Raw genomic sequence first — 27,993 nt, 5'->3', positions numbered from 1 at the left:
CCACACCAGAACAACAAATAACCACCCAATTACAGGGCCAGGCATAGATTTTGAACGAGTCGTATGGAGTGTATGTTCATCTATCTGTGTATTTGCACATACGTATTCTTTCTATATAAACACTCTTTCTGCAAAGATCATATGTATAGAATTCACCTGTTTTCTTAACAATGCTTTCTGCAAGTTGATTTTATTTACTGTAAAATAAGTGGGGTTTACACCTGTTGGTGTTTTTCTTTTATTCATGTATTTCCATTGGTTCTGCTCGGTTTCTACTAGTGTATGAAACTATTCCAGACTTTATGATTAACATCAAATTTGAAACTGAGTGGGGGACCATGATAAGTTTCGTATTGAGAGTGTGCTCTGACCTTGTGCATGGTTCTTGCACAGGTGTGTTTATCTTGGGGAAAAAAATCTGACTTCCACAGTCCCTTATTCTTTAACAGTCTTCAGTTTTCCACATAAGAGAATAATCACTGTTTTGTTTCCTCTTGTAATAGTTTAATTGCCACATTCAGGGGTAAGTCAAAAGCAGATAGCGGTTGCTTTGGCAACATTGATGATAATCCACACTTAAAAATGGAGTTCCTTTCCTTGGTGACACACGGAGTCATTAATCAATGAGGGACACGGCTGCTTGTGATAGCAGTTTAATAGTCTTGTTCGTGCATCTGGCTCATTATTCATATTAAATTACAAGCATGACTGTTTGTTGTGCAACAAAGCTTCAGCTCCCTCTGTAATACAGAGCGCTCTGGTAATTACAGGATGACAATCCTTTTAATTGGTTTGCTTATCTTACTGTTGGAAGATAGTTAAACTGTTTCACTCTCACTTCTCTAGTCCCACCTCTCCTTATTCTCCCAGTTCACCAGCTTGCCTTCCAGCAAAAGAACTGAAATGGCTTAAATTTTAATATAGGTCCTGACAGCCTTTTTCTGAAGTTTCTGTTAGTGGATTTTGGTCATAGCGAAAGTGATCAAAGCCTTCATCACTGGACGAGAAGACTTTTAACAAGATGAGGATTATGGCTCACTGGAAAAAAAACTTGCTTCAAGTTTAAATTGAATTTGACCTTGAGTAGACTTCAGGCCATACCGAACCCACATTTATCCAACTCTGTTAGAAACAGTCTGGTTCATTTTATGGTTCTTCCTATGGTTTCACATCTGAGGAGGACTATCCTTGTCTATCCTCACCATGGACGTAAATTTTGTGTGTATTTAGTATATATTATGCAGCCTTTGAGCCATTTATGTGTTCTGACACAAAATATATTTCTTACATTGTTGTCGTTGTCACTGCAGTTGCAAACACGTTATTTGTTATTTGCGACCTGTAAAAAAACATAATGATAATGTTATAAAAGATGTTGGAAAATGATCTAGCACCTCTGAGATTTGATTTTAGATTTCACACACATTTGGTCACTTGCTGGATACGTGCTTAAGATGTTTTAATTTAAAAAGTAGATGTTTATCCATCAAGAGTTAAAATGATTGCTTTTGGGTATTGGCAGGTCATTTGCAGTAAGACCATTTTGTCTGTCTTCCAAGTTAGTGCATGGCTAGGTTGGTAATATAACACAGATGGACTGGAGTATTTTCCTCAAACGTTTTTCATGAAGTTGTTTTTCCTATCTGTCCTCCTTTAGCTGTGTCAGTAATGCTTGTGCATTACTGTTTTTACATAAAAATATGAGAAAGCATATAATATCCTCATGAACCTAAAATAAATCAGGAAAGATACCTCACTTTACTCTTTGCAGTTATTAGGAATGTCTTGCGTAAGGACATATAACTTACAGCATACACAGCCTACTTCTCTAGACATACAACAGAACTATCCGCTATGAGAATTGTCCAGCCTTTAGTTTTCAGGAGTCTGATTCTGATTTCAGGACTTCTGGATGATTCTGATTACATGAAGAAAATTATGTACAGGAAGAGAAGTGCTCTCTAAACAGTCTGAAACCAAACTGTATTAAATATTCTACCCAGCAACTTGATTTCCGTGAAGTAAGAAATGGAAAATCCCTCTGGTTCACTGATGTCAGAGTTTTCTTGTGACTTACTGCAAGGTGCTTGCCTCTCTTCTGGAAATGGAGTCATAGCCAGTAATCAAGCTCTACTAGAGGACTTTTATGAGGAAGGGAGTTGGAAAATCACATAAATCTTCCTTTTAAGAGGAGCAGATAGCCTTTTTAATTGCATTTCTGACATAGCTAGTTGGATACATTTCAAATGGTTTTCCATGGATTGGTGCCTGCCTGGCTCTATCATATGCTAAATGCTTATATGAAATAAGCATGCTATCTGTGTCCTCATCAGCAAATAATTTCACGGAGCATTGCTACTGAAAGTTACTAGACTAAAGGGGGAGGAGGGAAGTGCTGAGGGAGAAGCAACTTCTTTCTTTACCAAACAAAGTAATTATGGTGGGGAGTGGAAATAAATACATTGCTGTGGCAAGTGAATAACAGAAACTGTCAGTCTGAATTTAAAATTTAAATGCAGATAATGTTTGTGCACTAGCAAAATACAAGAGCACTTGTATTGGGCCTTGTTTCTACAAGAGCTGTTACTGTATGTGGTGTTCGCTTCCTTCAGCACAACTGTAGCTCTTGGGTACGTGAATGTCTCACTAGATGCTTGCAAGAGGCTCAGTTTACATATCTGTCCAGGCTTTGTCAGATTATGTATATATTAACTCCAGAATAGTATTCTTAATCTTTTCCCTGCCCACAAGGATTAAAAGCACTTTAAACTTCCTCAATAGCTGGAAAGTGAAACCAAAATCTCACAGCAATCTGAACAGGAAAAGGAACCCAGTTAAGAACAAGTTATCCTTGAAGGAAAAATAGCAAAGAAGCTATTATGGTTTTTGCCTGTTGCACGTCTCTGTAACAGAGTTTTGAAAGCTCTGACATCAGTGTAATAATCTGGATTGTTTTAACTGACAGTAAATACATTTCACTGCCCTTGTTTGCTTGAAATACTGATTTGATTCTATCAACTATTTCACCTAAAAGTGCACTTCCTGATACATAACAGCTTGTCATACAAAATGTTCCATGAAGATTAATCTTCACTCTGCTGGAGGTAGACACCTCATTTTGAAAGCCTCCTGAGCAATTAAAGAATGTCATAGTGTCCTGTGAAGGGCATGACTGTTCTTTAGCCCATTCTCCTTCTGTTGCTTTCTACTTTTCTTGTCACTGCTGCTGGCATTTAACCAAGTTGCTGTTTCTGAATTGTCCGTTTCTTCCCTCCGCATGCTCCTTCTGTTCTCCTTCATTCTTTCTTCTGTCAGCGTCTCGGTATTGTCTGTGGGATGATTGATGATGGTACAGAGGACACTTATTGATCCTTCAGTGGGGAGGGGTGAAGGCTTCCATGCGCTCCTTTAAGAACAGGATATATGTTGGCATTTTAGTTATGATGTAATGTTCTTTGCTGCAAATGTGGTTGTCTTCTCTAACACATCCCTATACACACCCCAAGAACTTGTCAGCCTAGTCACCAGCTTCACCACCTTCTGCCCAACACGATAGCTGTACATTACATGACCATAACCAATACCATCATATTCAAAAAGTCAGTTGGACTGATGTTTCTAGATGGACAGAACTTAATTCTGTCTCTCTTGCCTGCATATCTTCTGTACCCTCTGAATTCCCGTTATTGCAGGGCAGTGTGATCTAAAGCAGCATTGTGGGGAAACAACTGAGTTATTTTTAAAATAGCAAAATCTTTCTGTTTGACATCCTGTTTTCCCCTTTCCAGTGTTACTAAGAAGTTTCTGACAATGGAGGTATACACAGAAACCAATGATGTTAACAAATATAAAATAAAATACCCAACCATAAACTAGTTAGTGACCAAGTGATCTTCAACCCTTCTTAGTCTTTCCTGACAGCACTGCGATAGATTTGTATCATGGAGATGGAGTGGTGAATAGCTCACCTTCAGCTGTAACAGTCCATATTGTGTTTTTTAATAGAATAAATCAGCTCTTATTGCCCTTAATGTTGTTTTCTATGCACTACCCATGGAGAACAATCTTGGTTTGCTTGATACCACTAAGATAAAGGAGAAATCATACCTGACTCGCAGTGGTGGCAGTATCAGAAATAACTCTGAGCTCTGTAATGGCTCCAGGTCTCTCACACTGTCTTTTACATAGAGGCAGCTGTTCCTTCTGTCCTCTTGAATACTGTAGCTTCCTCATACCAGTGATGCACTTACCACAGTTTGAGAATCCTTGATCTGTGGAATGTATTCTGACTCTTTAAAGCTCAGGGATATGGTAGGTGGGGTTAATTTGGAGACTATTCTTATGTATAGCTACATAAGAAAAGGTCAATACTGATGACTTGGTATTTACATCCTGAATACCCATAATGTAAAGGGCAGAGCACAGCAGAGTACCTCCTTCTAGGTGGTATGATGAGGGAAACCTGAATTTTAGCAGATGGAATCAGTACAAGGGAGATTGGCTGCTGAAGAAAATGTATTCATGCTGGGAAGTGACTTTGATCTGGACAGATTTAGGTGAGCTGAGTTGGGTACCTACAAGACTTCCCTTCCATCCTGTAAAGGAAACACTAATGACCATTTATTTGTCAGGAGGTCTTTTAGGGGACGTGGTGGCTTATCTGTAGATGCTCTGTAAAAGGCAGCATTATGTACAGACTGTCTATTAAATTTTACTCTGCTTAAAAGTCACTGCTTTGCTTTGTTTTCTCAGTATGTGTTGTGTAGATGTTAGCTAATACATGCATATCTGCCACAGTGATTTAGGAAGATCTGAAAATGGGATGGCTGAATGGGTTGCTTAAAGTCACCCAGCAAGACAAAATCAGGAAGGTTGGAAGTCAGTAGTGAGTTAAATATTGGGAACTCCATTGCCACTGAACTCCCAGATTTTCATGCTGGTGTATACAGATACAAACCACTGATAAATGTTTGTAACTTCAACAGGAATGACAAAAACAAACAGGAAGTTTCCAAAGGCGTTGCTTATGTCAAAGGGAATATCTCTTTTTGCCTTCTGATGGATGAGACCTTGCGGGTTTTGTCCAGACAGCACAGTGAATTACACTTCTCGCTTTGACTGACACCAATACCCACATGTGCAAAGATTAGAAAGACACAAGAGTCCAACAGAACAAACAGGATGTGGTTGGATAATTAAAGGCTATAGTACAATGCATACAGACAGATGCTTAAACAGGCAATTTTAATCTTGGCCTTTTCTAACTTTGAGTTCTTGATTTTGTAGTCATAGTAATATTTATTTAACAGGGTATGCCATTGCCTGGGTTTGGGGAAAGGAGTAAATCCAAACCATTGAAACTTCATATCACTGAGCTATAGAATCAGAGAATGGTTTGGGTGGGAAGTTAAAGATCGTCTACTTCCAACTCCTCTGCCATGGGTAGGGATATCTTCCAATAAATTATGTTGCATAAAGCCCCTAACCTTGAACTCATCCAGAGATGGGACATCCACAGCTTCTCTGGGCAACCTGTTTCAGTGTCTCACCACCCTCACTGTGAAGAATTTTTTCCTTATCTAAATCTACCCTCACTTGACACCATGTGGGGCATATCTACATTCAACACAGCCCTCTACCTTTTGAGCTAGTGGGGGCAACTGTCACCTGTAAGTTTGTCATCTCCTTTAAACTAGAAGAGATGAGCAGTATTCCAAATTGAAATAAACACGTTTACCCTAGAGGACTGGGAAGACACAAGACTATTAAGTTCCATTCCAGAAAATCATGCTATAGTTTGTTTTTCTGGTATAGACTTTTTGGTCTGTATTCTACTTTTGTCATTTCCCTTTTTTCTTTTTTTCCCTTTCTTTTCTGATTTGATTTCCTCTTACCTTTTCAGTCCTGTTTGACCCCTTCAGCTATCTCATCCCACACACGTCTTCCTGCCTGTCTTAGTCTGTTTCTGCAAATCTCTCAGCTGAGATTCCTGTTCTTTTTCTTAATCAGAAGTCCTTATTCATTGTTCAGCCAGACCTCTTCTTTCAGCTCTTAGTCCCGATACCCATTCTCTGCCAGTTTCAGTTCTGAGCTCTTTGTAGTTTTCTTTCTATAACCTGTTCCTTTTTGTGTGGTGTTTGGGACAACTTCTCTCTTCATTTACTTGGACCACTTCTTCCTTTTTGTGGCAGGGTATTGGAGAAGCCACTGAGAGCCTGGAGGGGATGACTGCCTTCTCAGACGTGATCTGGTTTAGTCTGTGTTTTACCTCCTGACATGTGAGGATTTTCAAAGTAGACCACTAGTGTTAAGAAAACTAGCAACTAAGGAGGCTTAGGTTTTGTCAGTATAATAAACAAAAGGGATCTGAAGAAGCACATGGCTTAGATTTGTGTGGTAAGAAAATCCTTTTGTACAAACTCAGTTGTATTAAAACCATACTGGGAAAGCCAAACCTCTTAATGTAAATGTCTGAATATTTTAGAATTCTGTCCCAAGAATTTACTTGGTCCTTTATGTTTTTAATACCAGTGGAAACCCCTCAGGAAAATGACGTTCTTATAAATCTTTAGTAGTGAGGATCCTTTATTTGCTACATTAAACATTTACAGCCCGATATCTAATCTCCCGGGTCCCCTGAGGTATGTCAGACTCAGAATGAGTTTTCCTGGCATTCACATCTACCTTAATGAGCTGTCTTAAGGCTGTTTTGTTTGGGATTTGAGTGGGTTAATCATGGTGTTTAGATCATAGATTGAATACTTTCATAACAATAAATGGGGAAGTTAATTGAATTTTATTTTTTCTTCATGGTGCCACGTGCAGTATATTCTGGCTTCTATTTGTGTCCTCAATACTATTAAAGAATTCACTAGCTTTAGGTATTCAGCATAATGGGCAGTTAATAGGTAGAAGATTTAGTCATCGTTTATAAATTCCACAGTTAATTTCCTGGGGACTTTGGAAATCACTACTAATCTGGCAGTTAATTAGAGCATCATGCTAGCTATGCTGCTGCATCTACCAAACCCTCCTCCCACTGATGCTTGATTTTGGTTAGTGTTGCTGGGAACAAAAAGCTTTCTGCAGTACTGGTTCAGAATATGAAGCAGCTGTCTGCCTGTCTCATCTCTGGGGGTTCTTGCACTGCTGCTCATCTCCACAATGTTAGAGGTTGTATCTGCAGCTCACTGGACAAAGTCCTTTGTACTCCCTGAATGATGAAAAGAAACTGGGGGCTGGATGCAAGTGGCCAGAAGAGCAGGCGCCTTGGGAGAAAAATGTCTGGCTCTTGAATGCTGTGGCTTGGCTCATGATCTGAGACTATCCCTTCATTTTTGGCATATTCCCATGTGTGGATATATCCATATATTCACAGGAGTGGGCAGTGTGTGGGTGAATGGGAAAATTGCTCTGCAGTGCCTGTGCTTTTAAAATAAGCCTTTGTCTTTCCATCTCTTGTCTGGCCTATCTAGTAACCACTGTCCCCCACAGCACTTTTCTGTCCACATCCCCATCCACACGGGGCTGTTCAGAACAGGTAGAAGCCCTTTATTCCTGGATGAAAATGTCCACAATGATAGTGAATGCCATGTGTGTTAACTTCGTGCCTTTAATTAATCTATCATAACAACTCATTTTGCCCCTACTGCACAGCATTGCCCTATATTTGGAATGAGCAACAATCCCATAGTTTTAACCCCATTCTTAATCATTATGGATTTCCTTTGTTTTCAAACAGCATCTATTGTTGAAGCACTTTGAATATCTTGGCTGTGTGGTGCATTGTGCATTTTTACTGCAGTTTATGATAAAAATGAGGGCTGGAAATATTTTCCTTTCTGAAAGCCAAATGGGTCTTGCAAAAAACCCCAAACAAAACCAACAAAAAAACCCACAAAAAATCCCAAACAAAAAAACCCCTTTAGCAGGCAACACTTTGGCATATACTGTAGTGTTATCCAGTAATGACTTCAAAGGTTTTTCAAAGGAGTGTGAACCATGTGGAATGGAGCCATTTGAGATTCCCCTCTTGCACCTTATCCCTTAGCTAGCCTTTGACCCTAAAAGCCATAGGTCGTGCTAATTCAGGCTTTCCAGGGAGGAAAAGCTTCACGTTTCTTTTTAAGGATGAAGTCACCCAACCCAGAATTCCAGAATTGTCAAGAATAGGTGGGACATAATTTAATTAAATCTATGAATCATCATTGACTTCTTCCCTTTTTACATGAGGCCCATCAATGTCACTGCTAAGTTATATATTATGTGTTACTGTTTTCATTTCGGACATTTGGGTGGATTTTTTTAGAATTCCAAATGCTCTGTAGGTCCTTCTCCTTTGGGCTGTCAGGAATGGTGATAGTTAAAATTTCAGTTCTGTTAGCTGTGCTGTTTCAGCAGGTCAAAGCTCTGGTCCCCGTTGAGTGCATATACACCTCTATGAAGGAAGGGATTTGACGGAATAGACAAAATCTGTGGTGACAGTTTCTGAGCCAGCGGTGTAGCTCCCTAGTGCTCTGTAGCTATTGGAGGTGTGGCTGTGTCTGCTGCAATTCGCTTTTTAGTGCTATAAATGAATTTAACAAACACTTCTTTTGGTAAGGACTGCAGAGGGATCTGCTGAATTGAAACTAGATAGCCATTAAGTACTCTCTACAAAGAGCTTAAGGGTCTCCTGTCAGAGCAGGTTAAGCTATAATAAACGCTAAGCAAAGAGAATCAGTCTGTAACCCAGAGCATCGGCGCGTGTAAAGCGAACCGTGTGACTGACCCTCCTTTTGGCCACTTGTCTCTCAGTCTCTGTTCTGTAATGAAAAATCCTGGGAGGTCGCAGTGAGCGCTGTTGCCTTTTGGCCTTTCTGAAAATGCAGAGGCGGTTTGGCATCACTCTTGGGTGTCAGCGTTGCTTGGGGAGGTGTGCGAGCTCTTCCCTTCTTCCCTAGTCTTCTTGCTTATCCCTTCTTTATGTTCTTCTTTCTCCTTCCAGCTTTTTTCCCCTGTTTCTGCTTTACCCGGGTTCATAGCTCTTCTGCTGTTCAGATTGCTTTCCGAGCGTGATGCTGGCAGCATTGCTGATGTGTCCCCAGCGCCCTGTGCGGGCCTCTGAGGCCCGTTAACGACTGTGACTGCCATCCGTGCTCCCCTGCTCTCCTCTCTGAAACCACTGAGCTTCTCTCTGGGCTTTGAGCCTTGGTGGGCCACAAAAACATGAGCCATGTTCACCATTATCTTTTAGCGCTGTCTTGTTCTCTTATCAGAATGGAGAGCTTCTCAGTGGATAAATATCTCTCCCTTTTAATCAACTTCTTCTAAATGGCAGGAGGGGCTGCAGCACAGTTGTTTTTCCTATTTGTCTCGGAAATGTCAGTAACTTTATATCGCTGCTTGTTATCCAGTTACCAAAATTGTTTATGAGTTGATATTCTGCTCTCTTTCTGGAATATTCCATCTGAGGACTTAAATATCTTTCCTGCTGCTCCTCTACTTTTTTGAGCCATTGTTTGAGTAAAGACCCTCCAGGGTGAAAAAAGAACTTCATTCAGTGATTCAGTTTTAGAAAAGCAGGTACTCAAGAGTTTTCACTTGTTTTCTTATTATTTAATGAGATCTTAGTAGGTAGCTCTCTGGGTACCTTCCTGTAGACTCACATATAATTTTTTTTTTCTTTTTTTTTTCTTTTTGTGGGTTTGTTTTGGATATTTTTTTGGCTATAGTAGCAGATCGGCTGTGGAAACTGAAACCCCCTGTTATTAAAAACACTGCCATCAGCTGAGGGAATTTTTTGCTGTATTTTTAAAATTATCTTTTTCTCTTTTTTTTTCCCCTGTGAGAAAATATGGAGAGGTTGTATCAGTTTTGTGCGTAGATGGAATAATGTCTGGTTTGATTTGAAAGCAGCATTACCTCTAACATTATGCAGGACTTTTTTCTCTGAAAACAGGCTGTGACTTTCATTACTTTAAATCATTTTTGTACACTTTCAGGAGTTCTGAAAATGAAATATCACTCTCATTTCAATGTATGAGAGTACGCCCCTAAACACTTGCCCTGGGGTATGTTCCTTTCTTTGTAGTTAATAATTGATGTTAACATCAGACAATGAAGTACGCAATGTGACTGAATCTTTTTAGCTTTGATAATTATAAATGGATGAAACAAATGATAAATAATATGTTCCTGTTTTTAAATAGCTGTTAAGATTTAGATAATAGAAAGTTTTGTGAGGACATTTAAAATAAAGTCCAAAGTATAATTGCAAGTCTTCTATAAGTTCAAGAGACTTCAGTTAAAGAGGCTTTTTTTTATTTTTCAGCCATTCCCTTAGGAATTATAGTTGTACGAGGAGATTGTGACTTGGAGACCTGTCGTATGTACATTGACCGTCTACAAGAGGTGAGATTTTTGTGAATTCAGGTATCACGTATTAATCTATAATGCTGCTTTCAGTTCTGAGTGCAGAGGTCTAATAGTTGCAACAACCCTAAGTTAAGAGCACTGCAATTTGCCTACCACTGACAAGAAACTTTAGAGTAATGATATGATAATAAAAGCAGGAGTGACGCTGAAAAATATTTTCTAAACAGGAAATGGAAAGTCGTATAGATTCCTTTTAAGTGATAACAGAGTTGATATGTATGGGTGTATTTACTTTCCCTTGAATTGGATTGGAATACCAGGACTTTCCATATACCTCGCTGGAATTACGTAAATTATTGATGAGAAAGTGTGTTATGTAAGGATAAACATTGTGGTTTTCAAGTGGGTCTAATTATGCAAATGTTATCCTCTAATGGACCAATCTGAGACACCAATAAACAGTACAAATATCAACTAGAAATTTCGAAATACACAGAAATATATGCTCATGCAACTAATAATAATGTTGCTCTTATTGTCTTGAACACCTTGCCTCATGAGAGTTCACTCTACAATACAGTCTGGGAAATGGAGACTCCAAATGCCCCATTGCCTGAATAATTTTCATTGCATAAGTCTTTGGTGATAAAACTAATGGATCTTCATTCATATACTGTCTCTGACTTTATTTAATCTTTTACTTATGTCTTTCAACAACATTTACAAGTGTGAGGACATTACGTAGGTTTCTAAATAGGTAGTCCAATTTACATAGGAGCTGTGAACCCTCTGATCAATTTTGGGAGCCACTGACTTCCCTGTGGTTTTGGAACTGCACTTGCAGCCTGAATGGGCCTTAGTATCTCACCACAGACTTCCACTTTTTTTTGCTTTTCAGTCAGGATCCCCTTCATCAAATGCAGTTCTGAACATTCAGACTTAAGGTGTGGCTATTATCAGACATAAAGCCATGTTGTAAGGTGATGCATATTTAAAATATCCGGTGATAGAAAATTACAATAAAATAATTGTGATGAGGCTGTCTTAAACCAGGCAGAACTGCCAGTGATTTTCTTTAGTGCATTAATTACTCAGAAATAGTTGGGGAAAAAATAATTATAGATTTGTCATCTTTTCTTTCATTTTGTTGCTGATACTCTAAATTTAGATAGTTTTCATGCAACAAATAAGTCTGTGATATATAAAGATTCATTAACATAATCTCTATATTTTTAAAACTTTTTCTGTTGACAAAATGCATGCAAATTTAAACTTTAAGTGACCTTTCCATGACTATTCAGTGGTGTTTGTTTCATATGCTTAAAACCAGCGAGAAATACCTGTAAAATTGTTTGTGTTTGCGTAACCACTTCAGATAGTAGAACTGCAAGCAACTCTTGTTGGTGTAATTTTATTTTCATCATCACTGTGTCTTTCATCCTCCCGCTAGGACCTACAGTCAGTAACTTCTACTACACAGAGAGTTCATTACCAGGTAAGATAAGCTTTCCTTTTAATATCAGAACAAAAAGAGGCTTAACAATGTGGACTGCACTCTTTGAATCTGAATCCAGGGTTGGTTTTTTTGTTAGATACCTGCATGTTAGGTGAATTTCTGATTATCATTTACCCTCAAATGTTAGAGGTTCATTCTGCTTTCTCTCAGACAATCCTTTTCCTTGCAAACCTTATGGAATCATCTTTAAAATCAGCACAGCACGATGATGCGAGTGGTATTGCAATAGCAGTGCCTTGCATATTGAAGTGAATGAGAGAATATATCCTATAGGAAAAATGACAAAAGTAGAATTGTTTCTCTGTCTGAGAAACTGAGCAATAACATGTTATATTGCATAGCTGTAGTAATAGTCTTTCACTGTGCACCACCAGTCATCTACTTTTAGTTTAACATAATCTTCAGAGTAGGGTTTTTTTTAATCCATCTTGGGTAAAGATGTGTCTTTTACATGGGACAAATGTATTCTAGTTCTAAGTGGCTAGTTTTTAAAATTGGTCTCTGTGCATTTTACAACTTTATTCTACAATTTATGTAATGCCAGAACTTGCCTTTACAGTTGGAAGTACTGTTCAAGAATCCATATTTCTCTCAGTAAGATATTGCACTGCACAGTGCCTAGATTGGGAGCAAACTAACGCAGACTAACTCTACTGACTCTTGAGCTGATCTGACGTTATTAGCACAGAGACTTGACACAAAAACTTGGTCAACTGACCCAGCACAAGTTTGCACAGTGTTGGTAGCCTTTTCCTAGATTTAACAATGTGAGTCTTGGGATCAGCAGGAGTGAGTTCACTGAGAAAGTGTATGAAGATCCAGCTAACAGGAAGCATTTGCGGCAAAACTGCAGATAATTTAAATGATTACCTAGGTGATACAGAATTCCAGTTTGGCAAGAACGCCTGTAAATGCGCTGATTGCAGGAAGACATTATGAGAAAGTGCAATTTGGCATGTGTTCTCATACCAGTTCATGGTTTGTTTCTGCATTTCCCTGTCCAATATTAACCTCATATTTTTGAAATTTGTATCAATCATTGCCCTGAAACTGAGTTTTAGAGCAGTGTTAGTGTCTAATGAATTGGCTAATAAACCAGCATGTATTATTCTGTTCCACTCATTATAAATTAACCTAAGTGGCTGCTGACTGCTCCATGCATAGGAAACTGCCTGAGGTAAAATGAAGAATTAAATCTGTGTGTATGGGGAGGGCCAAAAGAAGGTATAAAATGTCAGAAAATCAGCCCCATACTTGGCTCTTAACCTCTGCAGTTATAGCAGTATATAAATTAACTGCCGAAATGTCTTCTCTAGTGCACATCACTGTGAAATCCCTAACATGCTATCTATTTTTTATGATGCTACATCTTGAATGCACCCCCACTGTGTTGTGTATTCAGTGCTTGTTTATCCTGGATTCTTCAAACATTGGTTTATTCTCAGTGGGGCATTTCTACAAACTGTCTTGTTAGGTTAAAATGAGGTTTGTTCCATTTTTGCTGGTATCCTTTACATATTACGGAAAGGGGAAAGAGCAGGGGATAAAGGGCATGAATAAGGTGCTCGAGTTGATGGAACTGTCTTTTTACCTTGCTAATAAGGTGTCATGGGTACTTTTAAGTCTCATAAATGCAGTTCTGTTGCACGATTCCTCTGCAGCTCAAAAAGTGGGGAGTCAGCAAGAAACATCAGCAAGCCCAGGTGCAAATGGGAAAATTGTTGCTAGAGTTGTTTTTCATTCTGTTTTGTTTCTCTAATAAGTTTATTGCTCATAAAGCATCTTTCTCATGGGCCCGAGACTTCCCAAGCAAGTTCTACAGTTGAACTGTAATGAAGTCTTGGAAGGAGCATACCACAATACAAAATTTGTGACTTGAATTTACATTTACCAGCATTACCCCTATGTTTGTTTTCCCAGCATTATGTACTCTGCTAGGACTATGATTTTTTACTCATTTTTCCTCTTTGTATCATCTACCTTTTTAGTATGCACTGTTATCTTTGGATGCTTTCTTCCTTTTTCCCTTTGTGTCCCAGTCCTTACCTGTCATCAAATAGTGGGTTAAATATTAAGATACATAAAGCTTTTTGCATGTGGATGTATAGATATTAGGAAACCTAATGGATTTCAGAAAATCCTTGGCTCTCCCACATATACCTCAGTTGCGCCACAAGGAAATCTAAGCATCCCATAACTCCATAAGCCCATATTAGAGAAAGACATAGGTGTCTTGTAAAGCTGATGTGTAAACCACTGAGATACGTTATTTAGTCCCTGTGTGCAGAAATAGTTCACTTTATGGAATGTTACACTGTTGTTATGTACACAATGTACACTTCATCTGTCTGATAATGCACAGAGGTTGGAGACAAAAACCTGTAAATGAGAGCAAGGTTTATGAGATCAAGTGAAATCCCTAAATGTGGGAGACAATTGAGGCTGTTTTATTTTTGTCAGGGTGGCTATAGATGCAGGTGTGTAACATGCATCAGAAGACATATGTGTATGCATTTTTTTCAGTCAAGCAACGTCTGTAAGATGCTGTAGTGACATTTCAGACAAGATCTGTTGCTAGGACTGTAGCCAGACTTTAGGGTACTGAGGAGAAAACAGATGAGTTGTCTGGAGCCATCTTTGCTTTTCTGTCCTGGATAACCAGAAGGGAAAGGCAGTAATAGATGGTTCCAGGCAATTTCAGAGGCAAAAGCTAATAAAATGAATCTTGCAAAAGCTGTCAGGATACCAAATGAAATTAATAACATTTTGCAGCAGCAGCATGCCAGGCACTGATACGCGTTCAAATGGCTGAGAAATGAGTGTCTCTCAAATAGTCATCATCAGAGCTGCTTGAAAATAGCACATAGTGAGTGCAGGCACCCTGCTGACCGGGACGCTGGGAAAGCTGCTTGTGTGTATCTGAACAACATCAGCATGACCTCACTTTTTCTCAGGTGGCTGAAAAAGTGTCAGGTACCTTTAAGTAAATCAAAGAGCATTGTCTGCCTCTTAACGTTATGAAGGCATTATTTGCTCTGTAATTAATCTGAAAATTGTTTGATCTGTTTTACCCAGAAATGACAACTTCCTTCAGCGTTCCTTTGAGATTCTCCCCAGGATGAAGAAAGCAAACTGCTTCTTCCCCATGGTCTTACTGACATGAGTCTGGGCAGCCTGGGGAATTGAGCTGATGAAACTCCCATTTTTCTGTCAATATATTCTTTTATTTTTTTCATAACTCTTCTCACACATGGCTACTCGGATAAGTAGTATTTTAGAAAATGTCAGATGTGCAAAACAGTAAGATAAATTGCTGAGAAATATCTATTAATTCTAGGTTTTCATAACGATGTAAACACTGGGCAGTAAAAGCAGAGGAAAATATATAGGAAAGTGAACTTCTGAGAATCTGCATAAATGTTTCAGATGTGTTGGATGTGTTTGATACACCCTAAACTTCCGTTTTGTGTTGGCGTTTCTGTACTTTTCCTCTTGTATACACAGCAGCCTCGCTTTCCTTCTTCAAACCATGCGCATGGTGCCAGGTGCCTGAGGGAGTGGTGGCTTTTGTGTCGCTTGGAGTCTCTCAGTTAGGCTGGGTGCCTTTCTTCAAGGTCTGCTGTAGCTCAGACTAAAGTTGTGGATTTCTGCGTTATGCTAGGGGCTAAGCTTTCGTAGCCCTGTTGTCCCGTCTAGCTGAAAACCTGCGATTGTTGAAATCTGTTTGGAACTCACTCTTGCAGCCAGCCTTTACTTTCTGATGTTGGACCTTCAAACAGTGGCTGATCTGATAAAGCTGTACAATTCCCAATACAAAAATTGTTTGTCCTGCATCCTGCTTTCAGGAGAGGTGCTGGGCTCCTGTGTGATATTTGAAGTCCCAGTGAGATACTGTACCCTGGGCTGTTTTCACCAATCTATGCCGATGTTATAATATATGTACATATACATTATTCACATTCTGTGCTTTCCATGCACAGCAACGCTTTTCTCAAAGGTACCTTTCCTCCCCATTGCTGCTTCTTTTTCCTTTCTTGCCTTGTGATTTGGTATACCACTCTGTAGTCTGTTGTCTGAAGGAGGAGTAAAGTTTAATCCTGAGCCAGTATGTGCCTGAATTTACATCATTTATAGATGTGCTGATTTTACTGCTGAAGATGTAAATAAAGGTAGAATCTGGCTCTATACAAATTTTGGGTGTGTGGCCAAGATCCATGCTGTTGTGTTTTGCCCTGTGCAAATCTGTTTGTGTTTAAACATTGTGTCCCAGTGGCTTTAGGAAGTTGGCTGGCCATCCGCTGGCAGCATGGAGCAGAGCTGTGGCCACCCTCTGCTTTCTGAGATCCCTTTTGCCTCTCCAGCTCAGTGAGAGCTGAAAAAGCAACGGGCAGCCCGTTTGACTCCTTGGTGAGTACAGGTCAGGAAGAAAGTCATTGTTCCTCCCTAGTCATTTGGTTTGGTTCCTGAAGTAATGTCCGTTGGCTCTCAAGAAGCAGGTCTTTTTAGCTAGAACAGGGACATGTTGATGTAGGATGTCTGTGCTTGGCTGGTGGTGGTCCCCAGGTCTGCACTCTCTGTATTCTGGAAGCAGAGGATAATTTTTTTTTACCCTGATGTGCGTTTGGGATAGCAGAGACAGGTAAAGTGGGCAGTTGCTTTGAGTGGCAGGTCAGGAGAGGGAAAGAATGTAAAAATATTGAGCTAGAATAAAGGAGGGTGACTGACACACAAGAAACAAACATGGTAATTAGAGTTCATGGCTGTTGTTTGATACTGATGTGTATCTTTGACCTCTTTCACTGCTCTCTGTTCCTGTGTCTCCACAAATAAGTGGGAGTGTAGACAGCTGAGAAAGTTGTTTTTTATGCAAGGCTTTTTCATGTTGCTGAGCTGAAGGGAAGGGAATAGCTGAGGATGTGACTGAAGCTAACTATATCAGTTTACTCTGTTCTGTATTACAGTCAAGCCCTGATGTCAGTGAGAAGCAAATCCAGTGGGTTTGGGTTATTGTAGGCTTTGCACATTGTGCGATGTCAGTAGAACAAAATGAAAAAAAAAGCAGATACTAGAAAACAGTCCTTTTTAGAGAGAAAAAAAAGTTTGTTTGGTTGGTTTTTAATGTAATTTCCCTGCCCTATTCAGGACCAAGAAAGCTCTTTCCCCAGAGTACTTTCCGTTCAGAGGCTGTCTCCCAGATGGTGCTTCCTAGATGGTAAGTGCATCTCCCTTCTCTTGTGCCTAGCATGCTGCTGGCTTCTGGTGTGCATGTAAAGGATGGTGCATCTGAAAGTGTTACTGTGGAGGGGTAACTGTTCCTTCTTGTTACACTCAGCACATAAAAAAATGGAGCTGAGTTCCCCCCTTTCCTCTCTGAAAAATGAATCAGGCCTCCTTTCATCTAGCATCAAAATGTCTACTGTAGCTTTGTCCCCTCTGCCCCAGGAGACACGTTCTTCTAAGTGTGGTTACAGATTTGGTTCGTTAGTGTGTCTGCTGTGATGAGCAGCACTTACTGCATGGTATTGCTGGGACTCAGAGCGCAGCTGCTTGTGGCAGTGTGCTGCTGCTGGAAAGGCTGCATTTTTCACTCTGGTTTCTCTTTAAGTACTATAGTGTTTCGGTACTTATGGTGTTTAGGTGATGGAAACGTATCTCCCTTTCCCTGTAAAACTACGCTTCAAAAGCACTTCATGTAAGTCCCTGGGAACTGCGCTTGTATTTGACCCAGGCTTTGTCAAAGCAGACAGCTTATCTGTGCTTTACATCAGGCTCCGGAGCACGGAAATTAGCAGCTAAAATGGATGGCATCTGCTTTTGCAAAAGCTTCGGGATGAGGAGATTGAAATTTTTATTGTTGTAAACAAAAAACAATTTCTCCTTGGCAAGTTCTAATTGCTTTTCCTTGTCTCTCATGAGGGAAGTTGATAAAAAACATACTGAGAATCTGTTTGGGTTTTGGAGAAAGCTGAGTGGGTAGATGCATTCAGGTTTTGTCTTTAGGGATTTGATAGACCCTTGCAGTGCCAAAACCCACAATGCTACATCACTGTGCTCTTGCGTCAAAACTCCGGAGTGAACAAATCTAATTTCACCAGCCAAACTGAACGCAAAGCAGAAACAAAACCCCCACATCTGATGAAACACGTCGTAGGTAATAAAATACTTTTAGGTTTAGTAATATAAATTATTTGGCAGTGACAAGATTCCTAATAGGTACTTTATTTAGTGACTCTCCTCTATTTTAATGTGTTTTTCATTAATAGCATAAATTTTCCTTGAGCATATTGGTAATTCATGGTGAATGTCTGTGGCCATGCATTTGATTTACAAAGAGTTCCTGAGCACGCTATTGTTCTTTAGATCCAAAATTTGAATTAATCCTATTAGACCCATCAATTTCATTATGTACTTGCTATATTCTCATCAGAACAATGCAGCTTTTTCTGTCACATTTTAATCTAATCAATTCGGCTTATAAGCCTGAAATCCAGTTTACACATTTTTAAAATATTTACTTCAAGTTAATAGTTTTGGTGAATATTGTTCTGTTAAACCTCACCTTTAAATTCACTATCTAACGGGATAGGAATACGGACATAATGAATCAGATTATGTTCTTGTGAAAACAGTGTGATTTCACTGATAAAGAGGTTGCCTTAAGTGGTGGTGCTGTTAGCTCAGCCCATCTTGTCCATGTGGTTCTGCTCAGGCCATTTTCTTCACTGGGGCTCTGTTGTTTCTGTCTTGCAGCAACTTCTGCTGATCGTTTTTACCGCATTGACAGATCTCAGGTAAAGCTTTATTCAGTTACCATTTCTATGGATTTTTTTTTTTTTTAGGCTATGTCAAATGCAGCTTAAAATGAATGATCTTCCATTCCTCCTGTGTATTCTAAAATGCTACTGATGTCTCATGAAAAGTAGATAAAAAATTCTGGGCCATTTTTAGTTGATGTAATTCATGTCATTTCACTGAAGTTCTATATCTACTGACAATCTGCCCTTCTGTTTACTACCAATCTGATATACAGATCAGAATTTTCTACATTTGTCATCCTTATCAAGCCTTACTAAGGGCATCTGTGTGGCACCAGATTATTTGAGTTTGTTTTCACTGATGCTTTTAGTCATCAGAAATCTTGATCCTATGTGTGTGTGACATGGAACAGCTATGGAAATTAGGGTGATGTTACAAATTGAGAATTATGAATCAAATATTCGTAAGGAATCCTAAACCAGTGTGTAACTCAGTTGGATTCAAACCTGTGGTATAGATTTGAAAATCTGAATCTATTTTCTAAAAGACCTTTGAAAATTTTACAGATCTTTTGGTGCTTCTGGTTTGTAGCCGGAACTGGCCAATTAGTGGCTCAGCATTAAGTGCAAACTGTTGATTTCACACAGTGGTCATTTGTTTCTGGTCCCCCTGAGAACTGTGCAAGTTGTTCCTAAACCACATGAACATATGACTGTTTCCTAGCAAAAGCAGCTGGTGGTCTAGTTTGAGCAGGAGGAGCTGTGGCTTTGGTTCAGAGGTCCTGGGTTCAATGTCTGCATGGGACTTCTTTGCACACAGTCATATAAATGCTTTGATGAGCTTGTACTTTAACATCTGGAAAGCAAGGGTGAAGAAGATGCTGCTAAAGCAGGGGTCCTCAAACTTTTTACACAGGGGGCCGGTGCGCAGATGCAGTGGCAGGCAGTCATCTGCAGCTGCTTGGTTTCCCCCCCAACCCCCAGCGGGGGGGGGGGGGGGGGGGGGGGGGGGGGCAGGGGGGTTCTGTAAATACCGGGGGCCGGATTGAGGACCCTGGGGGGCCGTATCCAGCCCACAGGCCGTAGTTTGAGGACCCCTGTGCTAGAGGTTAAACTGGGCAATGTGACTCTAGCTTTTTCTGCATTTCTGCAATACTTGACTGTGTACAATTGGTTCGTTTTCCCTCCTACTCCTTTGCCCTGTGTTTCTCTGGGGAAAAGATAATACTGTGTGATGTCTCCAGCGCACAAACTGTGGGAAGTTTCCTGCTCATTCACCTACGTAGACAGACCTACTCACATGGTGTTTTTTGAAGGACAATGAGCCTTCACTGTCAGTAACAAAAAAGAGGGATTGAGAAAGAGAGCTTTGGTAATGGAGATGTGAAACCAGAATGTACAAGCAGCAGTGGTCTTGGAGAGTACCCCCAGGCAACGAAAATTTCTGTCAGCCATCGTTGGAGGGCAGACCATAGGTGCTGGTCCTCATTTTGAAATGCAGTCCTTGGCTTTTTAGGTAGACCTCCAGTTTTACAGCTGAATGACATGGAGTCTGAGCAGCAGCCTTTTAAGTATCGCTGTGAGAGTGAGGCTTGCTCGTTGGGAATTGTGTTTGAAATTGATGAAATATTTATTGATGACTTCAGTGGCATTGGTTTCAGTGAGGGTATATGTGTGTGCACTTAAATAAAAACACAGAGTCCCATGAATGTGCTTCAGAGACCCTGATGTGCACCCAGCTTTCCCATAGCCAACTGGCTGCTCTGAGAGACCCGTGATGCTGCAGGTTTGTTATTTGTTCCTTGTATCACTCCAACAGGAACATTTGCACTTTGTGACGGAAATTTCGCAGGACGAGATTTTTATTCTGGACCCAGAACTGGTAATGTCACAGCAGGTGGGGACACCACCAGGAATGCCTGATCTGGTAGTGGAGCAGGCCTCTGGGTGAGTGGTGCTGGGATCTGGCTTTCAGCAGCCGTATTAGAGTGGGACATCTCTTTCCTAGTCCCTTTTTCTGAAGGACTGGGAGATGTGGGAGGGCAGATCTTAGGTGAGGAGCTGGGGACAGGATCAGATGCTGCCATGGTAATGACAGGACAGTTGAATAACATTTACTTCATTAGGTGTCCTGGAGCACACAGCAGAACTAATGGACTTTGGCATCTTTCAACCTCCTCACACTCCCTGATGTATCTGTCCTGCCATAAATCTGCATCGATTGAGTTACAACCCCCTTCTCTGCCCAGTCAGGGCTCTGATGACACTGTGTAAGGCCCTGAAGCCCTTTGTGCCTAAGAATGATGGTGTCTCTGTTTCTTCTCAGCCTCTGGGCAGACCAGAAATGCTCCTATTCATCTTTAGGAACAGTCTTAGTCTCATAGCGAATTAAACTATTTTAGCTTGCTATGGACTGAAAAGTGCTGGGAACCAATAAGCATAAGAAAACTTCAAAGTGGAGTACGTGAGAAAATTTCTGAGGGGTGAATGCCTTTCTCTTCCTTTTTCCCTCCATAGAATATCAGATCGGTGGAACCCTGCGGTTCGGAAGAGGATGCTGAGTGACAGTGGCCTTGGCAAGATTTCCCCTCACTACGAGGTACCTGACAAACAAAAGGACGCCAGCCAGACCCATATGCTGCAGTAAGAGCCCTCTGCATTTTTCTGCTTGATGATGCACTGTCACCGTCACCACACAACTCCTAGTGGTTCCTTTAAACCTAATGAATTGTGCCAACATGCCGAAATTACAGAAGTCCTTTTGCTTTTTCTGGTTTGCTCCTCCCTTCTGTTTCTTTCTCTTTCTCCATTATTATATGTTCTTGCCTTTGTTTTTTTGTCTGTGGCATCCTGCACTCTTAATAAACCTAGATCCAAGTTTCCAAAAGTAAAGACATTATTTTGGGTGCCTGAAGTTCCAGCTAAGAGAACCTTCATGGCAATTGATTCTGAGACAGACCGAAGCACTCACCCTTAAGGTAGCCCTGCAGTGTGACAAAGCAGAAACCTCTACAAATGGTACTTACTTTCAAAGGTGTAGGCAATAGTTTTCATATAACCTTGAACCAGAGATACTATTTTTGGTGTATGATGACTAAACAGTGGTTTATCTCGTACATCCCCCATGTAAGAGATTTCTACCACCACGATCCTGTTGGCCATGTTCAGATTTCTGTAAAAGCATCTCTTCTTCTTCTTCCCTATTTTAGAAATGGTTCTCAGCTTTTTTGTCCTTTTGCTTTAGATTTTTGAATCCAGTGGTAGATCCATAATTGCTAAAAAAGCTGAGCTGGGAAGCACCTGTCTGAATTCTGTTGCTGGCTTTGAAAAATTCTGGGGTTTTGGGGTTGTTTTTCCCCCCTCCCCATGTACATAATGTGTAATTGTGTACATCAATTATACTTTATGTTTCTAGTTCCACTGTGTCTGGATCCCTATGAACCGGTTTTAAAACTTAGTATAGAGAAATTTGAAATAGTGACCATGTGGTGTTCTTTCAGTTTGACTTTCTGTCTTGGATGTGTGGGGAGGGGGGCTGCAAGGTGCCTGCCAAGTACAGCTCCAGGGCAGATGCAGTGGATGGGAGGCTGCATAGTTGTGTGGCTACAAACTGGAAGCTGCTGACAGTAGAAAGAGATGTCATGGTGAGAAAGGGTGTTCTGAGTAGCACTGCCAGGAGACACTCACCTGGTTTTCTCCGATTACCCTGTGGGATTCTGGATCAGTTCTTTGTTTTGTGCTCTTTGCAATGTGAAGGATGGTGAATTCAAGTTCAGTTTTCTACAGACTGGAATGGCAGGGCCCAAAATTTGGAGCTGGCAAAGCTGGGAGAAAAATGATGCTTAGGCACTTCTAGGCAGTGTGGAGAGATGGTGACAACATGTGGACTAACTTCTAATTGGTAAGAGGATTATTTTGTTTACGTCAGCATGACTGGAAGGGTATGTTTAGCTGGAACAATACGTTTGATAGATTTATTAATTACAAGCAAAGTCAGTAGTGCTGCCCAGAGTAAAGTGTACCTGTCACTGCCTACTGTGAGGTATTATTTTCTTTATAGCTTATCTAAACTTCTAATTGTTTTGGATGAAATTTTTCGTGGTCAAACTCAGTCTTTGACTGATTCTTTCTCTTTTTCTTTTAGTTAAAACTTTTGCAGAAAAGCTCAGTTGTTTCTGAAGACAAGATTCATGGCAAATGTGCTGCTTTAAATTACCTGCCTTAAAATAAATAAATCCAGCAGTGGTTTCCTGAGACATTTTAGTGCTGGTAATGGAATGAACTTCATTGCAATGAAGTTTGGAGGCTTGACATGTAATAAAGTGTCGCTGTAGTACCAGGGAGGTGCCTTTTCCTGTCCTGAGAAAAGTACCCCTGGGTTTGCCCAGCTGATGAGGTGGTTCGCGTGCTTTGGAGATAGCTCAGACTCCAGAGCTTTGCTTTCAAAAGTTTGTCTGCACGTGCTCACAGAGGAGTTATGCCCCCCACCCCCCGTGCTTAGTAATGGTTGCAGGGGTGCCCACTGGGCTGAGGGAAGGGGTCTGCGCTTCTCACCTGCTGATGTCCAGCAGCAAGGAGGAGAGTGAAGCAGCCATTGTGGTCAAATAGAGGTCGGTCAGGAAAAGGTGTACAGAGGAACAGCGAAAACAGGTTGCAAGAGCCAAAGGAGTAGAAACAAAAAGGGTGTGCAGGAACTTGAAGAGCGGGGTTAGGGGATGGGAGCTGGCAGTTAGGAGCACGGGGGACATTCAGATAACTGAGGAATCAGAATGGGAATAACAAAGAGGCAGAGGACGTGGCATGCAGATAGGTAAGAGATGAGTGAGACAGGTTAGGGGCATGGCGGAAAGGGTCTGTGGCTGTTTCTCTCCAGAATCTAGAGTTCTGGGCTGATGCAGGTTATTTATTTTACTGGTGGGAGCTCTGAAGTATGTTTAGACACTGCCTCATTTGCTGGCAAGGTGTAAGGTGTACAGTAAATGAGGTGTGGGATTGCAGTGGAGAAAGCAAAGTGTAATTGCATGTAAGGCAGTTGGATGTTGCTCTGGAGGACTGGCTTCTCCCCTCAATTTCCCTGACAGAATTTTTGAATGATGCAGTTTTACAACAAGGTTTCCACAAATGGTCAGTAACAACGGGCTCCTCATTCTGTGCATGTCCACTTGAAGTACGATGGGCTGCTGGGAGGCCATTACAAGGAGACTGAAAAGAGAGTGAAGGGCTGGAAACTGAGGAAACAGGCTTTCTGTGTACCTCAGGTTGTATTACTAAAATTAATGGAAAGTTTGTGCCTGCCTTCCTTCTGTCTCACTTGCCCAGCTACAGAATACAGACAATATTGCAACCTCACCTTAGAGGAGCATAGTGAGGGTAAATTTCATGGTCACAAGAAACTCAGATACTGTGGGGACACACAGTCGGAGATGCTTAAGATAAAATTAATTATTTTACATTCTGTGCACAGTTTTGGTAGTGTTGGAATAAATAAATCTTAAGACTGTGCACTGCATATACAAAACACAAAAGGATGTCAAGCAGGTCTCTTACTTAAGCACCGAGGCAAGAGTCCAGTAGAAGAAAGTAGTGACTTATTAAAGGTTGTCATCAGGGATGAAGTGTGATGCTCAAATGACATGAGCTCTGGCATTTATAAGCTTCTGGATGCTTGACTTTGAAACCTAACCTTATAGCCTGGCGCTTTACAGAAAAACTTCAAAAGCACTATTATGTTGCGGCAGGTGAAGTAGCTCACAGGTACTTTGCAGAGGTTTGTCCCTTCAGAAATTAGTTTTCAGATAAGACCTGTGGAAAGGATTTTAGCAGAATTCCCAAAAAGGAATGTGGCAGAGCACAGAGGGGACAATTCCTCCTGTACATGGAGTTCTCATGGATCTTTTAAGAGTCATCAGCATCCAGTGTTTTACATCTGGCCCAAAACACTGTATAGCATTTCCAGCTCAAACTGCAATATCCTATAGCCTGTCACTAAGGCAAGTGACAGGGACCTTGCTGTGCGAGAAAGTCATCACTTGACCCAGTGGGGCTGTTTCCTCAGTGGTAATTTTTCTCCCAGACTGGGGTTGGGAGTGACCCTCCTCAGATGTTAGCAGCAGATTAGACCACAGCTGGCCATGGTGTGGCTGCAGGCTGCTTAGAGTCTCTCTGGCATCACTATACATGCATATACGTGTGTGTGTGTATACACATACATAAAAAAAACAACCTCTTTAAGATGAAGTCATTATTTATGACAAGTGAGGACTATAGCTAAAAAGACAAAGTATGTAAATAGAGAGGTCCCTTAAATTACTTCAGTCAATGAAAGTGGGGCAGAGAATATGTGATCTAAAAATAATTACAATGTTTGGTGTTGCTTTTGATCATAAGCTGTTGGGGTAAAAAGTAATTTTAATGTAATGGTTTTGAGATAGGGGTCTTTCTGAAAGAAAATTATTTCTCCTTTTTAATTAAGTGAGCTTCATGTTAGTTAATTTTCAGGTGGCTTTTGATTAATGGTATTTCATGTTTTGCTCCCTTTTCTGATGGCTCTCTGAAATGTGACTGATGTGTGGAGTAGGCAGGACGTGAAATAGCATCTTGATGCAGTAACCAGGAGCTGGGGCAAATCATAGCTTAATAGGAACATCAAATTAGTGTGAAGGGTGTATACAAAGAAACAGCAGGAAAACAATTGGACTACTGGTACTTGATCTTGAAAAAGGCTAAATACTCTGGGCTGCCTCCACTGAAACACGTAATTGGACTCTTCCTTTGAATGTGGGTGGGTTCATCGTCCTCGTATATCCTGTGTTTAAATGGTGCAGTGAGATGGGGATGACCATCCTGTTGTAAACATTCATTGTTGGCCATGTATTTCTGTTCCTAGTTATGTGTTTGTCATCCTGTTATGTGATGAGAACTGGAAAATTGAATAAAACAAAACCACAACAGTATACAAAACTGAAAAGGTGACTATACCTTGGTAGAGGTTTAATCTATGTCTTTTAATTGAAGTTATTAATTTTCCCATTGTTTGGGGCAGTAACAGCCACTTTTCTAGCATCTATCCAGCTGTGATGGTAATGTGTTTCCCAAGTTGCTAGCTGCATTGTCTGAATGAAGTGCATGGCTCGTGAAGGGTGGGCGAAGGTTGGCCAGAATGCCATCTGGCCTTGTCAGGGAGAGGAAGAAAAAATGCCTGTAGGGGCTGGAAGGTGGCTGCATTTTTTACTTTCTACTAAATAGGCATTAATTGGCTAGTAATATTGCCCAGGCACTGCTTTATGAGCCAATAATAACCTAGTTCCTGAGAGGGAAGAAGAAAAAGGCTAAATGCCAAGCATTTTAACTTAGCCATGAAAATCATATCATTGCCCAGGAAATCAGTGCAGATGTTACGAAGTGGTTTAGTTGGGGTTTTTTTGTTATTTGTTTGGGGGTTTTTTGGGTTTTTTTTGTTTTTTTGGGTTTTTTTAAAGAGAAATCTGTGTGGTACCAGGTGAGAAGAGTATCAAGTATGCCAATGTGCATCTAGAAAGGAGAAGGAACCATCATCTGGTGGCAGTTAAGAAAATATAAAGAGGTCAGACTTAGGATTTGAACAGGCTAAGCTTCAGCTGCCTAGTGATAGTGAACCTTTAAAATTTCGAAGGTTGGTGAAGACTTGAAAAATCCGAGTGTTTCCCCAAAACCCTTGCATTGGATAACTGTGTCTGCTCTTAAATAGGAAGAGTGGTCTGCCCTAGTGTGTTTTGGTAGCAAAATCTGAATTAGTTTTCTGGTTCGGATTTAGTTGAAGTTGCATTTACAAGATGAAGCCACAAGAGTGAAGTGCACATGTTTTAACCAGCTATTTGAACACCTGTACAAATTACTTTCCGTTTTTTAAAATCCCAGACGAGGCTTCATGAGTACTGATTGCTTTCAAACAAATCTTATTTGAATGAAGGCATAAGTCACCGTTTCACCTTCACTGTACATTCCTGTGTAGTTCTTATAATAGAATTAGAGCATGATAAAATTCCATGTCTTTTTATGCTCAACTCTCCCTTTTCTTTCTCTTCAGTTGTCTTAGATATGTTTAGAAATAGCTTGCAAAGCACCACTCTTACTATCTTAAAGTGGAGCTTGAGAAAGGTTTGCTCTCCACCTCTTGCTAGGAAAGTGATATTAAAAAGAAGGGAACCTTAGTAAAAGGAAAGATGGGAACTTAAAGAAGAGGAAACATGATGTAAAAAGAACTGAGAATGATTCAGGGACAGGTAAAATGGGTTAAATAGGGAAAGTACTTTGAAGAAAGCAAAAAAAAAATTATAAGAATATAGCAAATGGATAAGAAATTGTTTTGAGGGAAAGCAAGTTAACTGAATGCGACTGAATGGGAAAAAGTGATGCATCTCAGTGTGGGGTCTGGTCCTGTATTTTGAAAGCTGTCACTATTGTCACAGTGATGCAGTCAAAATACTTAAAACTTTGTGCATATTCCAGATAAAGGTTACAATTTATCCACCATTAGTAAATCTTTTCTTCAGCTGCTGCTGTAAATCTTCCCAAACTCCCGTTTCTGGACACTTTCTTGACAAAGAAGGCAACTGTTAATTTTTTTACACTCTAGTGCCCAGGTATAGCAAATAATGAATTTTATGTACTTTATGCATCTATTTTGAATATTAATTCTCTCCGGATTTTTCAGTGGGGAAAAAAAAAGTAATTGTTGGAATTCTTTGGAATTCTACCTTGAAGGTATGAGCTGGCAGTTCTGAAAAGATGTATCTCTGCCCTTGTCATGACCCGACAGACTTCCCGTCTGCTATTCAGAGTGGGGAATCCGCTTCACCGGGTATGGGCCCAGGTGGTGTAAACAAACACTAGGACTTACCGTGTGATTAATGTAATAAACAGCATAAATCAGTGGCCACAAGCAAGCCACTTTACCTGTTAATATAATGGAGGCAGTGATCATATGCTGCTCACCCTTGATAGTATTCTAATAACCAACACACAGAAAGGTAAAAAGATAGACTACAGAGTTGATTAAAACATTATAGTAAGCTACAAGTGAAAGAAAGTAAATAGACATACGACAGGCTCAGAAGGAAAGCGCAGTGTGACGATGATGGAGAATCTCAGGCTGGCTGAGAGGGAGCTCCATCGAGCGCTGAGTCAATATTTTATACCCTCGCAGTCACGTAGGCTTTCTGTATGGATAACTTCAATAAGCAAGCCTGTTTTATCAGTTTAGACACAACATGATAGTCTTACAGCACTGGATGTGTGCTTCCCCTCAGCTGATAGATCGTTTTTATTTTCTGGGCTCTGTTCCCTTTGAGACAGAGGGTGCGAGCAAGGCAGTGTTATCACATATGC

The 27,993-nt window shown here is 40.5% G+C and overlaps 1 protein-coding gene across 7 annotated transcripts in view; it reads left to right on the top strand.

Annotated features, from left to right (window-relative positions):
* DGKI (diacylglycerol kinase iota) overlaps positions 1-27,993 on the top strand; it is a 228,073-nt gene that overhangs the window by 151,200 nt on the left and 48,880 nt on the right. For all 7 annotated transcript variants that reach the window (XM_040596412.1, XM_040596410.1, XM_040596409.1 and 4 more), the window contains 6 exons: positions 10,313-10,392; positions 11,807-11,851; positions 17,015-17,084; positions 18,623-18,663; positions 20,447-20,574; positions 21,145-21,270. In XM_040596412.1, coding sequence (XP_040452346.1) covers positions 10,313-10,392; positions 11,807-11,851; positions 17,015-17,084; positions 18,623-18,663; positions 20,447-20,574; positions 21,145-21,270 — 490 coding nt within the window. The remainder of the gene's footprint in view (positions 1-10,312; positions 10,393-11,806; positions 11,852-17,014; positions 17,085-18,622; positions 18,664-20,446; positions 20,575-21,144; positions 21,271-27,993) is intronic.

The sequence above is a fragment of the Falco naumanni genome, chromosome 5 (assembly GCF_017639655.2).
Source record: "Falco naumanni isolate bFalNau1 chromosome 5, bFalNau1.pat, whole genome shotgun sequence".
Taxonomy (NCBI): domain Eukaryota; kingdom Metazoa; phylum Chordata; class Aves; order Falconiformes; family Falconidae; genus Falco; species Falco naumanni.
The sequence above is the reverse complement of the archived record's forward strand: the minus strand, read 5'-3'. Positions and strand labels throughout refer to the sequence as shown.